The sequence below is a fragment of the Rhinopithecus bieti genome, unplaced genomic scaffold, assembly GCF_001698545.2.
Source record: "Rhinopithecus bieti isolate Rb0 unplaced genomic scaffold, ASM169854v2 scaffold_6904, whole genome shotgun sequence".
Taxonomy (NCBI): Eukaryota; Metazoa; Chordata; class Mammalia; order Primates; family Cercopithecidae; genus Rhinopithecus; species Rhinopithecus bieti.
Genome location: NW_016805192.1, coordinates 848,723 through 864,672, shown reverse-complemented (window position 1 = coordinate 864,672; position 15,950 = coordinate 848,723). Strand labels below are relative to the sequence as shown.

General features: G+C 51.9%; 1 protein-coding gene across 21 annotated transcripts in view; it reads right to left on the bottom strand.

Moving 5' to 3' along the window:
* Positions 1–15,950, bottom strand: part of MAPT (microtubule associated protein tau) — a 140,537-nt gene that overhangs the window by 35,377 nt on the left and 89,210 nt on the right. For 6 of the 21 annotated variants that reach the window (XM_017871639.1, XM_017871641.1, XM_017871635.1 and 3 more), the window contains 2 exons: positions 8,996–9,051; positions 4,480–4,606 (listed from right to left, as the gene is read on the bottom strand). In XM_017871639.1, coding sequence (XP_017727128.1) covers positions 4,480–4,606; positions 8,996–9,051 — 183 coding nt within the window. Of the gene's footprint in view, positions 1–1,410; positions 1,465–4,479; positions 4,607–6,329; positions 6,528–8,995; positions 9,052–12,181; positions 13,247–15,950 lie in introns of all 21 variants that reach the window. The other 15 variants (XM_017871619.1, XM_017871623.1, XM_017871622.1 and 12 more) reach the window with 7 other exon arrangements.

The window sequence follows — 15,950 nt, the reverse complement described above, 5'->3', positions numbered from 1 at the left end:
GCTCTGTCGCCCAGGCTGGAGTGCAGTGGCCGGATCTCAGCTCACTGCAAGCTCCGCCTCCCAGGTTTATGCCATTCTCCTGCCTCAGCCTCCCGAGTAGCTGGGACTACAGGTGCCTGCCACTATGCCTGGATAATTTTTTGTATTTTTAGTAGACACGGGGTTTCACCATGTTAGCCAGGATGGTCTTGATCTCCTGACCTCGTGATCTGCCCGCCTCCACCTCCCAAAGTGCTGGGATCACAGGCGTGAGCCACCGCGCCCGGCCAGTAGAGATTTCTTTTTTTTTTTTTTCTTTTTCTTTTGAGACGGAGTCTGGCTCTGTCGCCCAGGCTGGAGTGCAGTGGCCGGATCTCAGCTCACTGCAAGCTCCGCCTCCCGGGTTTATGCCATTCTCCTGCCTCAGCCTCCAGAGTAGCTGGGACTACAGGTGCCCGCCACCTCGCCCGGCTAGTTTTTTTTTGTATTTTTTAGGAGACAGGGTTTCACCGTGTTAGTCAGGATAGTCTCGATCTCCTGACCTTGTGATCCGCCCGTCTCGGCCTCCCTAGAGACTTCTTTAGTAGAGGTTTTACCATGTTGGCCAGGCTGGTCTTGAAATCCTGACCTTAGATGATCCACCTGCCTCAGCCTCCCAAAGTGCTGGGAATACAGGCATGAGTTACCGCGCCCAGCCAGCCCCAGTTTTTAGGATTTAAAGAATTCCATGTCTCTTTTTTAAATAATGTTTTTTATAGAGATGGGGTCTATGTTGCACAGGCTGGTCTTGAACTTCTGGCCTCAAGCAATTCTCCCACCTCAGCCTCCCAAAGTGCCAGGATTATAGACGTGAGCCACCGTGCCCTGCTGATTTCCATGTCTTGGATGTTCCTGAAGTAGTCAAGCTTTGTGGCAATAGAACACATGAAGCCTCTTCTTTTCTACATAAGGAAACAACAGATGGGGCCTTGGCCTCCAGGGCCTCCAGGCTCAGCCTCTCTGCCTCCTCAGATCTCCCATCCTCCTGCCTCCCTGACTTCAGAGACCCAGGGTGACCAGTGGGCTTGGTGGTGGTGGTTCCAAATCCTTTTCATGCCTCTTACTTACAGAGTGGTCTTGGGCAAGTCACCTGACCTCCCTAAGCCTATGTCTTCATCTGAAAAATAGGGAGACAGCCATGCATGGTGGTTCATGCCTGTAATGCCATTGTCCCTGAAGTCAAGGAGAGCACACAGGATTAGAAAGCCCATCGGACAAACACAGCTGCACAAAATTTGGGGAAGAGAATTCGGACTGCTCCATCTTCAGGCTGCGAACCCTGTGTGAACCCTGCATTGCAGAAAAGGGTCCTCTCGGCTCTAGAAACACAAGCCAGTGAACAGCCACACATGCAAAGGGAGGCTGCTCCCAGTGAAGCAGGCTCCTGAGTACCTCTCTCAGATTTGGGCTCTGCAGGGGGTGGTTTTCTCTGCGCTTGCTTGGTCGCTTAAAGAGAAAAATCCACAAAAGCCTCATTATCATCAGGGTTAAATGGGGCCTTAATGAGTCCTTCACATGGCAGGCACCCACGGCCGGCCCAGCAGGGGCCCCATTCTGAGACAAGGTGGAGGAGGCCCAAGGGGGAGGGTCTCTCCACATGCAGGCAGCCACCGAAGAGCAGGTAAGACCCAAAGGGAAATGCATGACCTTGTTTCAGGTTGTTACAAAGTGTGAGTCCCCTGTAATCCCAGCACTTTGGGAGGCCGAGGTGGGCGGATCACTTGAGGTCAGGAGTTCGAGACCAGCCTGGTCAACATGGTGAAACCCTGTCTTTACTAAAAATACAAAAATTAGCAGGGCTTGGTGGCCTGTGCTTATAGTCCCAGCTACTCAGGAGGCTGGGGCAGGAGAATTGCTGGAACCTGGGAAGAAGAGGTTGCAGTGAGCCAAGATCATGCCACTGCACTCCAGCCTGGGTGACACAGTGAGACTCTGTCTCAAAAAAACAACAACAAAAAACAGCGTGTGAGTCAACTGGCCCAATGTTAAGTGAAAAAAACAGCAGGATCCAAACCCTACTTAAAATCCTGTCAAAATTCTGGGAATGATCCCTGGATCACCATGTATATGAGAAAAACACCAGGCCAGAAAACACGAAGCGAAAAGACAGAAACAACGGGCCTTAGTGAACGGCCATCCTTGGGGCCGCCACTGCACCACGTGTGTGTGAAATGCCACCACAAAGACACGCAGCAGGTGGTGGGCAGGCTCTGGGCAGCTCCCTCAGGCCAGGGAGAAGTAGAGTCACCAAGATCCAGGCCAGGCTTTGGCCACAGCCTGCAGCAAGAGCCACAGGCTGCCTGCACACCACCAAGGAGCAAGTGCAGGTCAGACACCCCTACGTGGTGCAGGGTCTAAACCCAGTGGCGGAACACTTCACTGGGGCAATGGGACAGAGAAGTGCTCAGGGAGGCTGTCCCTAATCCCGAAAGAGGATGACTGTTTTCTTTGTTTTTTGTTTGTTTGTTTGTTTTGAGATGGAGTCTCACTATGTCGCCCAGGCTGGAGTGCAGTGGTGCGATCTTGGCTCACTGCAAGCTCCGCCTCCCGGGTTCATGCCATTCTCCTGCCTCAGCCTCCTGAGTAGTGGGACTACAGGCGCCCACCACCAAGCCTGGCTAATTTTTTCTATTTTAGTAGAGACGGGGTTTCACCGAGTTAGCCAGGATGGTCTTGATCTCCTGACCTTGTGATCCGCCCGCCTCGGCCTCCCAAAGTGCTGGGATTACAGGCGTAAGCCACTGCGCCCGGTCTGTTTGTTTGTTTTGTTTGTTTTCGAGAAAGAGTCTCACTTTTGTTGCCCAGGCTGGAGTGCAATGGCGTGANTGTTTGTTTGTTTTGAGATGGAGTCTCACTATGTCGCCCAGGCTGGAGTGCAGTGGTGCGATCTTGGCTCACTGCAAGCTCCGCCTCCCGGGTTCATGCCATTCTCCTGCCTCAGCCTCCTGAGTAGTGGGACTACAGGCGCCCACCACCAAGCCTGGCTAATTTTTTCTATTTTTAGTAGAGACGGGGTTTCACCGAGTTAGCCAGGATGGTCTTGATCTCCTGACCTTGTGATCCACCCGCCTCGGCCTCCCAAAGTGCTGGGATTACAGGCGTAAGCCACTGCGCCCGGCCTGTTTGTTTGTTTTGTTTGTTTTCGAGAAAGAGTCTCACTTTTGTTGCCCAGGCTGGAGTGCAATGGCGTGATCTCGGCTCGCTGCAACCTCCGCCTCCTGGGTTCAAGCGATTCTCCTGCCTCAGCCTCCTGAGTAGCTGGGATTACAGGCACCTGCTACCACGTCCAGCTAATTTTTTTGTATTTTTAGTAAAGACAGGGTTTCGCCATGTTGGCCAGGCTGGTCTCGAACTCCTGACCTCAGGTGATCCACCCTCCTCAGCCTCCAAAGTGTTGGGATTACAGGCATGAGCCACCATGCCCAGCCGCGACTGTTCTTAATAGCACCCCGACTGCAAAATAACTAGATGGATGCCTTACTGGGTACTCAAAACTGACTGGGTTTTACTCACAGGAGCCCAGGGCAATGGGCCCAGCCTGTGACTGCTCAGCTAAGACCCTCAGGTTTTGCAGCAGACTCCTAACGTCCCCAGCAAGTTAAGCTGCCTGGGGGTTGAGCCCTAAGTGACGTCACCCATTGTGACCTATCCAGGCTGCTGCTCTGTCTCCAGAGACATTTGTCTTCAGTCTCATTTGGGGACTGCAAACACACCATGCTGGGGCTGCCTTTATGGAACCCTGGACTTGGGGCCAGAGAGGCTCCGAGAGCTGCCATTTAGTAGCCATATGACCACATTTTCCTCGGGCTTAAAATGAGCTGGTTAGACTCAGTCAAGCAAACTCTCAGAGGCTCGATTTCTTTCTTTTTTTTCCCTTTTTCTGTATTTTTTTTTTATCATGCTGCAGAATCAGCCTCAATTTCTTCACTGATAAAAAGTGAGGATTCAGGCCGGGAGTGGTGGCTCACGCCTGTAATCCCAGCACCATGGGAGGCCAAGGCAAGTGGATCACCTGAGGTCAGGAGTTCGAGACCAGCCTGGCCAACATGGCGAAACCCCGTCTCTATCGAAAATACAAAAAATTAGCCGGGTGTGGTGGCAGGTGCCTGTAATCCCAGCTACTAGGGAGGCTGAGGTAGGAGAATTGCTTAAACCCGGGAAGTGGAGGTTGCAGTGAGCTGAGATCGCGCCACCGCACTTCAGCCTGGGCAACAAGAGTGAAACTCCATCTCAAAAACAAAACAAAACAAAACAAAACAAGCAAAAATGTGGGGATTCAACATCTGCCTCAGAAATCAGAAGAACTGCGAAGGAAATGAAGACTGGGTGCTTAGTAAACTGCACGGTGCTGACCAGCTGCCAGGGTTCGTTCATTCTCAGTGGCCTAAGGCCTCCTAAAATGAAGGCTGTCCCTCTGAGAGCTTCAGCTTCCTCTAAGATTCAAGAGAACATTCTTCTTACCAGAGCTGGGTGGTGTCTTTGGGGCGGGCGGGGTTTTTGCTGGAATCCTGGTGGCGTTGGCTTGGCCCTTCTGGCCTGGAGGGGCCGCTCCCCGGGGTGTGGCGATCTTCGTTTTCCCATCAGCCCCCTGTAAATGAAACATGGTCGAGGGTTTTTTCACCATTGGGAAAAGCTGCTGCCACCAAGAGTCAACACCAGCCCCACTCTGCACCTTGACTCAAAACGCGGTTAAGACTGGGGTGACCCTTTGCCTTCTAGATGCCCCAAGTGTCTGCTACAATCATGAGGGCTTTCTGGGCACACAAATCCACATCCCCACCCAAACTCCAAGTTCCCTGAGGACATTTCCTCTCAGAGGAACTGTGTGCATTAGTTATCAGCATGAGTTGTGCCAAGGCCAGCAGAGCTTACAGCAATGATCAAGTCACTCTCCATGTCAATCAATCGGCAGGACATTAGTGCACTATGCATAGGCAGACATCCATTTTCTGACTCTAATTATGGATTTATTTGGCTGATGGTGGTTGGTTCCACCAGAGGCCCTTGGAGACAGTGTTGAACCTGGCCAGGGATGCTAAAGAGAGCTATGTTGTGTTCTTTTTTTTTTTTTTTTTTTTTTTTTTGAGACGGAGTCTCGCTCTGTCACCTAGACTGGAGTGCAGTGGCCGGATCTCAGCTCACTGCAAGCTCCGCCTCCCGGGTTCACACCATTCTCCTGCCTCAGCCTCCCGAGTAGCTGGGACTACAGACGCCCGCCACCTCGCCCGGCTAGTTTTTTGTATTTTTTAGTAGAGACGGGGTTTCACCGGGTTAACAAGGATGGTCTCGATCTCCTGACCTCGTGATCCGCCCGTCTCGGCCTCCCAAAGTGCTGGGATTACAGGCTTGAGCCACCGCGCCCGGCATTGTTGTGTTCTTTCATTCTCTCCCACACAACCCTAAGGCATCAGGAACTCTTTGGGTGTGCTCAGAGCAGGTGAGCACCCGAGGAGGGGAGCACCAGCATCACTGACAAAGCTGGTTGTCAGAGTCGGGCATGGCACAGTCTAGGGACTAGGGCAGTCCCTGGGTTCGGCTACCCAGCAGATGATCCTTAGACATAAAACAAACTCAAAAAAGAAATTGACATTAACTAAGGACCACAAGCTAGTCCGGGGGGAGTGAGCTCACAGGGCAGTGTTGCTGTGGCCTGATGCTGTCCTACCCAGATCAGGGCAATCTGGAAGCATTTCTGCTTACCAAAATCAGGAATGGGCAAAGGAACCCAATGAGAGTAGCCACTTTGGGTTTGTTGTTAAAAAAAATTTTGCGACAGGGTCTTGCTCTGTCACCCAAGCTGGAGCCCAGTGGCACAATCTTGGCTCACTGCAACCTCTGCTTCTGGAGTTCGAGCAATTCTTGTGCCTCAGCCTCCCGAGTAGATGCAATTACAGGTGCATACCACCACGCCCGGCTAATTTTTGTATTTATAGTAGAGACAGGGTTTCACTATGTTGGCCAGGCTGGTCTCGAACTCCTGACCTCAGGTGATCCACCCTCCTCGGCCTCCCAAAGAGCTGGGATTACAGGTGTGAGCCACTGTGCCCAGCCTTAGAGTACCAGTTTGGAAACCAAGGTCCCACCAGGTGTCTGAGGGGCTGCTGCTAGGAGAGCCTGTGGGGTGCTGAGAGGTACGGCCCCCAGCTCTCTTTTCCTCTTTGCTCAGAATTCTAACTATTTACACGGTGCTTCTGTGTCAGAGCTCATTTGAAGAAAGGTCTTTGAGGCTAAAAAAACAAAAAACAAAAAAAACCCCACATTTGCAAACCACAGCAGAGCAGCCTGGTTCTTTTCAAAGGTGGTTTCCTTACCTTGAGTTTCATCTCCTTTGCTCCAGAACTGCCAGTTCGGGGAGTGACAGAAGAGACGTATTTAGGAGAGGAAGGTGGCTCTGGGCACACGGCAGGGCTGGAGGGTTGGATCAGAGGGTCTGAGCTACCAGGAGTGGGGTGTTTGGGGCTAAGGCAAGGCCTATTTTTCAAGGTTTTAGCAGAGGAACGTGTGGATGTCTTAAACATAAACATAAATAAAATCAAAATAAAAGTCAGCACATGGAGGAGGAAAACAAACTGAAAAAAGGACAGTAACTAAAAATAAATAAGGCAGGTAATGGTTGAAAGCAGTGATCTCCAGGCTATTTGAATCAGGTACCCTTAACATCCCATCTGATCAGTAAGAACAGGAAAGTGACCATCCTCCCCAATCATACTTCTTATATGACCAACTTACTCAACTCACATCTGACAAAGCTTTTAGAAGAGGACATGACAAAGGAATGGAAGTTCTAGTATGTTCTTTCTCCAGCCTGTTAGATGTTACTGTGCCCCTGAATTTGGAGACCACTGGTTTAAAGGTGCTTCACATGAGTAAGTTGATGGAGATCATCAAGGTACATGAATCTTAGGATGTTACTCAAGAAAATGTCCCCAAGTGTGTCATGGGTCTGAAGGGCCTTACTTTCTACTCAATTCCAGGCAAGGTGCTTTTCTGCCTGCCCATTAACCCATGGCGTCTTCCACCACACTGACAGACTCAATCAGGAGTGTGCCCGCCCCAAGTTGGAAAGATTCTATCTTAGGTTACGCCCACCCCCACCACACATGTGTTTTCTGATTAAAGTCTCAAATCAAACTAATATTAACACTATTTGGTGAATCCTAATCTGGCCAATGTTAACTCTTTTTTTGTCATTGTTTGTTTTAGAGACAGGGTCTCCCTCTGTTGCCCTGGCTGGAGTGCAGTGGTGCCATCACGGCTCACTGCAGCCTCCACCTTTTGGGCTCAAGTGATCCTCCCACCTCTGCCTGGCCAATTAAATTTCTGTTTTAGAGATGGGGTCTTGCTATGTTGCCCAGGCTGGTCTAGAACTCTTGGGCTCGGGAGGTCCTCCCACCTTAGCCTCCCAAAGTGCTGGGATTACAGGCATGAGCCACTGTGCCAAGCCTCCAATGTTTTCTCTTTTTCTTTTTTTCAGTTTGCCAGTGTAAACAACACTGCTAACTTTTGAACCCATTCCACATGAGGAAGCAGCCAGGTGTGTCTGCACACCTGTCCCTGGGGAGGCGGCGGGAGATGGGGAGACCTAGAACCAGGATGCAGGATAGATGGTGACTGACACCCACAGTTCATCCTACCCTTGGGGGATTTTGATGGGTGGGCATGGCCCCAGAGGAGAACGGGATGTTTGGAGGGGAAGAGGTAGCGCTCTCAGAAAACAAAGTGGGGAGGCTAAGCCTCAAAGTGTTTCCGAGAGCGAGTCAGCTCAAAGAAGGGTCCTGACCCAGACTTCATTGGGCTTCTTGGGGATGTTATCTTATTGCTTTCCAATTCCCCATGGAAGTGGCGGAGACCCTCTGTGTGGCCAGGCTTGGTAAGGAGAACCCAGGAGATGAAGCAGCAATGGGAGAGGAGGGACACAGGCTGGGGCCCTGGGGATGATGACAAGAAAGCAAAGCTGGGGTGGGGGTATTGATGACCCCTCCTTCCTCGCTGCACACGGCCTCTCTCTACCAGCAGCACTCCCCACCTGGCAGAGGTCCACAGTAATATATCTTTCCCCTCCCTAGAATCTAGGCAACTCCAGGGCAGGGATGTCGTACCCATGTGTGCTGCATGAATGAATGAATGAATGCATGCATGCATGAGGCTGGTATTCCCTGACCCCTGCCCCCGGCACTAAATGTGCACCATGATTGACAAGCAGCTGTTACTATCACTTCAGGGACCCAAAGGGCAGCTCTCCAAATTCCTGCAGGCCCTTCCGCTGCCTCACTAGGTGAGGCTGGGGAGCCCTGACTCTGCAGGCACTTCCGGGAGCAGCCCCCAACACACCAACACACCACCGAACGCTCAGAGCTATGTGGTAACTGGAGATGCCCTCTGGGCTCCAGTACTGATTAAAATTCAGGTGTTTCAGACAGAATTTATGCTGGAAATTTTAGATACCTTTAAGAAAAATAGGTCTTATCTACAGCCACGGTGCGATTTTCCAGGAAAAACGCCACTGTGCAATTACAGGAGCATTTTCCCAGACACCAAGTCATTGAGGGAGTAAACGAAGGGTGAAGTGAAATACTGAGAAGGATGGGCAAAGATTGGGGTGCAGTTTATGCAGTGAGCAGATGGCTTCATTTACTGTCCTGGGGTTGGTTTTCAAACACAATTTCATTTACTGTCCTGGGGTTGGTTTTCAAACACACCTTCATTTACTGTCAGGGTCTCACTGAAACTACACTAAGAAAGCTGGAATTAGGAGCATGACTTCATGAACCTGCCAACTTCTCTTCCCTGGGGTAAGTATCAAAACTAATAAATGCTGGACTTTTAAAAGCCTGCCCCAAATACAAAGCACTTTAAATGACAGCCGTACTTTAGTGACAAATGCTCCCCACATTATATATGAGAATGAATCAGACATAAAGCACAGCTTCTCTGTAAACTGGACCAGCTGCAGAGTTCCGTGGCATCGTCAGCTTACCTTGGCTTTTTTGTCATCGCTTCCAGTCCCGTCTTTGCTTTTACTGACCATGCGAGCTGATAAAATATAAAATAAGAATGCTTGTCACACTCCATTTTCACTGTTCACAGAAAGAGCCAGCTGTGGTGAAGTTGGATTTCTCTGGGATAGGTCCATGTTTTGTTTAGTTGGGTCTGGTGGAAACCAGTTGGCTCTCTTTTCCCTTGAATGTGCTAGGTCTCACATTGTTAGTATCAACACAGCACACTGGGGTCATTGATTAGAGCAACCTGGCAAGAGGGGGCAGCAGGCTGGCTGAGGGTGGGACCATGCAGAAGGGACGCAGCAGAAACTGTCACAGGGACATGATGACACGGAGGCTATCTAAGGAAGGTGCAGTCTCCCTAACCCACAGGCTCCTGCCCTGTTTCTGCCAGGGTCAGCCTCACCCCACTGGGACCGGCCCCACTCCACAGATAGGTGTTTTAAAAGCCTCAGGGCCATGGATATTGGTAGCTCAGTGAGGACCCAGCCTCCTGCAAGATCCAAGGACGGGGGTGGGTGAGTTGTCTCCACGCTGCAGCCAGGCTTGGCCCTGGTTCCCTGCGAGGTGCCTGCTCACCCTCTGGCCCTTGGAAACTGCCTGGAGTCACCCAGCTCCCTTGCCCATGCAGCTAGATTGCCAGCAGCCCTGATTCCCACCTTCCTGGCCATCTTATGCTGACCACCCATCTCCATTCCTGGTCACTTGCCTCCAGAATAGGAGAGCCTGGCAGGGTTGTCTTTGTCCCCTAGTTGCTGGTTGTACCCCCAAAGCTTACCCCTCACTAATGGGGGCTTTGGCCACCAGCCCCAGCTGCTCTCAGATGAGCCAAGCCCGGCCCAGCCCTGAGCCAGGCCTGGTGTGTTTCTTGCCACTTGCTGGTCTTCGAAGGGCACGAATCCTCACCGCTTCCCCCAGTTAGCTACAAACCAGTTACCATCATACATTCCCACAGATAACATCAGCCTTCATCACACTCCCTGGTGAAACCAACCCACTGACCTGTCTGCCAGCATCAGTGCTAACTCACCCTTCTCCTTCTCTTGACAGTCACTGCTGAAAACTGATGATAGATTTTCTTCTTTGGTTTCAATATCATATTCCCTCTACCCCACGGACAATCGGGTCTCTTGGAGCTTCTCGTTGGCTATTGTCACCTGGATTTCTAGAGGGACCAGCAATGAGTATGCCCAGAGGTTTTCCAACTACACTATATGGCAGACTCACCTGCTAAAAGACTCCCAGGCTTACCCCACAACTGGGTTTATAAGCCAAAAGTGGCACCTGGTAACCTGCACTTTAATAAGAGCCGCAGGCGGATCTGACTCACGTGTTCTTTCCTTTGTTCACATCAACCAGCACCATCCATGGCACAACAAAATCACCTGCTAAATCAACATTTCCCAAACTGCAGAAGCACTGAACAAGTCCTCCTCCAGGAAATGTTAGCAGGGAGAATCGAGTAAGTTTGGGAAACCCACTTGTGACCTTCTCAGAGGGTCACAATGACCGTTAGTACATTAAAGGTTCTGACAAGTCCAGCAGCAGAAAAGCCTGTTTAACTTAGTTTAGTCTGGTTTTTTTTTTTTTTTTTTCCAGCAGTCACTGGGCCATGGAACTTTTTTAACCCAGACACACCTCCAGTAGGCCAGTAGTCAAGAAAACACCATTTCAAGAAATATTGTAGTAACCTGTCAGGTCAGTTATTTGTCCCCTACTGTTATAGGATATAGGATATATTTTTTCTCTCTTAACTTTATTTTATTTTATTTTACTTCATTTTATTTTTTGAGACACAGTCTCGCTCTGTCGCCCAGGCTTGGGGTACAGTGTTGTGATCTTGGCTCACTGTAACTTCTGCCTCCTGGGTTCAAGCACTTCTGCTTTAGCCTCCCCAGTAGCTGGGACTACAGGTGCCCGTCACCATGCCTAGCTAATTTTTTGTATTTTTAGTAGAGACAGAGTCTCACCATGTTGGCCAGACTGGTCTCGAACTTCTAACCTCAAGTGATCCACCTGCCTCGGCCTCCCAAAGTGCTGAGATTACAGGCGTGAGCCACCGTGCCCAGCCTCTGTCTTAACTTTTCAACACAGGCTTCTTTATCTATAGCATTTCAAAGTTTTCTCTAAAAGTAAAATCTAATAAAAATTTAACAGATGCTTGCAACTGTGAGCTTCAGTAACATCCATTTCTGGGCTTGGCAAATAACTGTGAAATTCCAAGGGCCCCAAATTTATGGACAAGCTTGCCTTGTGGCTATGAGGTGTCCCGTGGAACACCAACTCTCCTCTCCCTGATACTTGGGACTCTCCCCACACCAATCCCACCCTGAAGGGCTGCTGTGGTCATGCTACTGAGGGCTCAAGATGGGCCCTGCTCAGCCCCCTGCAATGCCAGCATGTGGATCTCCTCATCCTCTGCTGAGGGAGGTGGCGGCATGTGGACCAGGGAGATATTGTGTCTGCTCCTCATCTTCCTGCCACAAAGCAGAGCGGGTGGGGGCAGGGTGCTGAGCCAAAGGCACAGTGTGGGCTCTGGGCCACCTCTGAATGCTGTGTGTGTCGCCTGCTGTGTGTACCCTGCCCATCTCCGTGTTAGGAGTCCACACTCTAGCACCTCCTGGGAGGCGCTGTGGGATGCAGGACAGGTATGTCTTTCAGAGCCAACCTACCTGGATCCCAAACCTGGCTCTGTCACTTCCTACTCAGTGACCTTCGGCAAGTTACTGTACTTCTCTGAGGCTCCGTTTCCTCATCTGCAAAGTGGGGCTGCTTGTGCCTACATGGAGGGTTGGAGAGTTCTAGACACCATGAGGGAAGCTGCCACCCTGCCGGTGGAGGGCACCCACCAACCTCCTGTGGGCTGATGGGCCATTGTGGACGCATCAAGTGGCCAGAGAGTCAAACAAGGTGCGGAGCACGGGGCGGGGGTGCTGGTGACATGCAGAGTGGCAGGCAAGCGTGAGGGGCGCGTGTGGCCACAGCCTGAGCACGGGAGGAGACCGAGGGAGCGGAGCAGCTGCACCCAGGTGTGGGTTTAGTGGCGTCCTAGGAATGTCGGAAGCAGCAGGAGTCGGGAGGGCCTGAAGCTCAGTGGCAGTAACCGCAGCCTGGGAGGCCTGGGAGGTCCCCAGGGAAGGAGCGAGGAAGCTCAAGACACAGACCTTTGAGTTGAGGGACCCGGCTGACGGGTTTTCCCCGTGGAGCAGCAGCAGGCTGCTTTTCAGAGGGCTCTGGAAGGTCAGCCTCTTTTGTGTCCTCTCCCAAAGAGGGGCCCCGGGCCTCTGGCTCCTCTCCAGGAGCCCCTGGAAATGCAGCCCTTCCCGAATCCTCCTCCGAGTGCGCCTGCTCCTTCTGCACGTTGGGTGTGATTTCCACGTGGAACGTGAACTCAGGGGGCAAGTCCTGCCCTTCAGCCCGCCCTGCACCGGGCCCCTCAGGCTCAGAGGCTGGGATCTCTGTGGAAACTTTGGAGAGGAAATCCACAGGGAGGGGGATGGCACCCTCCGCTGAGAAGCCTGTGACGCTGGTGGCTTCTCTGGCGGTTGTCTGGGGAGGCCGCCCATCTTGGACTGGGGAGACCGCGGATGGAGGGGAGTCTTGCCGGGAGGACTCATCGACGTCGCGGTCTTCATCCACCTCCTCCTTGCTCCCCAGCCTCTCTTTGGACCCGGCTCCCTTCAGTGGCGGCCCCTCCTGGTGCGGGTCTCCCAGAAGCTGGTGCTTGAGCAGCTCAGGGGCGTGGTGGCCACCTTCTGTGTCCTCAGGTCCTGTCCCTGAAGGCTGGCGTGTGGCCTCTCTGGGGCCCTCAGGCAGGAGGGGAGCCCCAGGCATGCCGGACACGAGCTGGTGGCTCAGACCTGGGGGCCCTGGCTCTCCGAGGAAGACTTCCTGGACCACCTTACCACTTTCAGGCTCTGTGTGGAGATACGCAGGGGTGGCGGACTTCGGAAAGGTCGGACCCTCCTCGGCCCAGTCCCTGCCTTTTGGTCCCCACTCCTGGGAGGGCTCTCGAGGGCCTCCTGTTGGAGGAGGCGCTGGGCAAATGGGATGGTGCTGAGGAAGGCTCGCGGTCAGTGGGATGGGAGCTTCTGGCTCTTTCTCACCCAGGCACAGCCCAGAGACCCCAGAGGCCTCTCTGCAGGGTCCAGGCTGGATGTGAGCGCTAATCTCATTGGCCAGGGGTCTTTCAGGTGCCTTCCTCTGCTGGCTCGGAACTCTCAACTCCTCTGGTTTGAAGAGGCAGTGATAGCAAAAGGTTAGCAAGGGCGCATTAATCGCTTAAGAGAGGGAGCATCATCCTGGACAATATGACATTGAGAGGGCATCCTAGGCCCCCTAACAAAGAGATGGGAGCACAGCTCTGGGCTCATCTCGTTGCCTTTTCTTGCTTGGAATGACAACTCTCCTGGTCTAGCTGCCACCAGCTCCCTGGGTCCTCCCCTCTCTGGGCCTCAGTTTCCTCATCTGTAAAGAAGGTTCTTGGACGTGGTGACCTCTGAGGGCCCTTCTGGTGTGGGTGTTATTCCTCTGCCTGTGATGGGCTCTGGTTGGGCACAGAGCATGTCACACATCTGGAGCCGCCTTGGGCTTATGGGCTTAATCTACTGGGAAAGCGGGAGGGCTACAGAAGCTTCTCCTGCTTTCTAGGGAATTTGAGCTTCCCAAAGAGTCTAGCCTCTAAATGGTACCTGGCTTGGGTGTAGCGAGAATCCCCTTTCCTCTCCCTACCTCTCACTGTTCCCCCGCCTCCCTTTTTTTTGAGACAGAGTTTCACTCTGTTGCCCAGGCTGGAGTGCAGTGGAACATTCTTGGCTCACTGCAACCTCCGGCTCCCTGGTTCAAGTGATTCTCCTGCCTCAGCCTCCTGAGTAGCTGGGATTACAGGCACGTGCCACCGCACCCGGCTAATTTTTGTATTTTTAGTAGAGATGGGGTTTCACCGTGTTGGCCAGGATGGTCTCAATCTCCTGACCTTGTGATCTGCCCACCCCAGCCCCCAAAGTGCTGGGATTACAGGAGTGAGTTTTTTCTTTCTTTTTTCTTTTCTTTTCTTTTTTTTTTTTTTGAGACAGGGTCTCGCTCTGTCACCCAGGCTAGAGTGCAGTGGTGCAATCACAGCTCATTTCAACTTTAACTCCAGGGCTCAAACGATCCTCCCATCTCACTCTCCCGAGTAGCTGGGACCACAGAGGCACGCCACCACGTCTGACTAATACATTATTTTTTATTTTTGTAGAGACAGGTCTCCTTATGTTGCTTAGGCTGGTCTCGAATTCCTGGGCTCAAGCAGTTCTCCTGCCTCTGGGATTACAGGCATGAGCCACTATACTTGACTTCTGCTCCCCTTTTTGGTAAATGAAACCAGTGAAACTAGTGCCTACAAACTCTGCCTCAAGCCCATCCTCTGACAGATTTGGAAAATCCAAAATGTGTGATCATCAAGAATAGAGTCTTTACTGATAGACCTGCCATAAGACTCCTCGAAAAATAAGCCCCATTCAGATCTATCCAGGTCGCTGACCACAGACAAGCCCCTTGCACAGGTGAGGTAGGCCCCCGTGGGAGGAAGGGCTGGGCTCTGCACAGCAGACAGTGACGGCCCTCAGGAGCACTGCTGTCCCTTGGTCACACAGCTTGCTGCACACCAACCCAGCTGATCAAGGGCACACTTCATTTTTTTCTGGTTCATTCATGTGACATTCATTAATCTGGCTGCATATTAAGAACAGGACAATTACACTCCTTGGTTCTCCTAATAAGCACCCTTTATGTTTTTCAACTCCCAACTCTTTGAACACCCCATCTAGTCACAACACAACGACCCATGCAACTCACCAGCTCTGCTTTAAACAAAACCTGCAGCCCTGAAGGATTCGGGGGCTTGGAAAAGAAAGAAATTTGGATGAGGTGGGGGAGGAAGGTGTGGTCATGGACACACACAGGTAACATGTGGTCCCGACCCCATCGGAGGCAGGGTGGTTGCCACGGGCTCATCCCCAAGAGGCCTGGTCACACCGCAGCAGCACCTCCAGCAGCACCTCCAGTCTGATACTGGCCACACTCATGGGCCCCTCCAATTCCTATTCCTGGCATCGACCACAATGCATGCCACACAGCAGGTGGTTAAATCAGTGGATCCTGAATGGATCAACTGCTGTCAGGAAACACTGACTTCTGCTTCTTACAGGGTCTGCAGGTGCCTTATGGGAGCCCTTGGTCAGTCTCTGGGAAGAGCAGCCCACAGGCAACCCTGAGCCTGAGCGCCAGAACTGACCAGAGGCAGGGGCTGCCCCTATGCCGCCCCAACAGGCCAGGTCGCCACTGCCTTCCGGAAGGCACTTTCCTTCTAGAGCTTACTAGAGTGCTCCTGACTGTGATATTACAGTACTCTGATATAATATAAGACTTTAAGAAACACTATTAAAAAAGAGACAAGGACCCCAAACATAAATAGTAAACGGACCTTGAAAAGTAATGGATACAGGATTGTATAGTGTGTATGGGTGTGGGGGTGTGTGTGTATCAATGAGGAAACTGACATGATTAATTATACCCCTGGAGGAAGAAGCCAGGTTGGGAGAATGTTCTTTTTTTTTTTTTTTTTTTGAGACAGACTCTTGCTCACTCTGTCGCCCAGGCTGGAGTGCAGTGGTATGATCTCGGCTCATAGCAACCTCCACCTCCCGGGTTCAAGCAATTCTCCTGCCTCAGTAGCAACTCTCCTGCCTCCTACTCCTCCCATGTAGCTGAGATTACAGGTGTGTACCACCATGCCTGGCTAACTTTTGTATTTTTAGTAGAGACGGGATTTCACCATGTCAGCCAGGCTAGTCTCACACTTCTGGCCTCAAGAGATCTGCCTGCCTTGGCCTCCCAAAGTGCTGGGATTACAGACATGAGCCACCGCACCCAGCCTGGTTGGGAGAATGT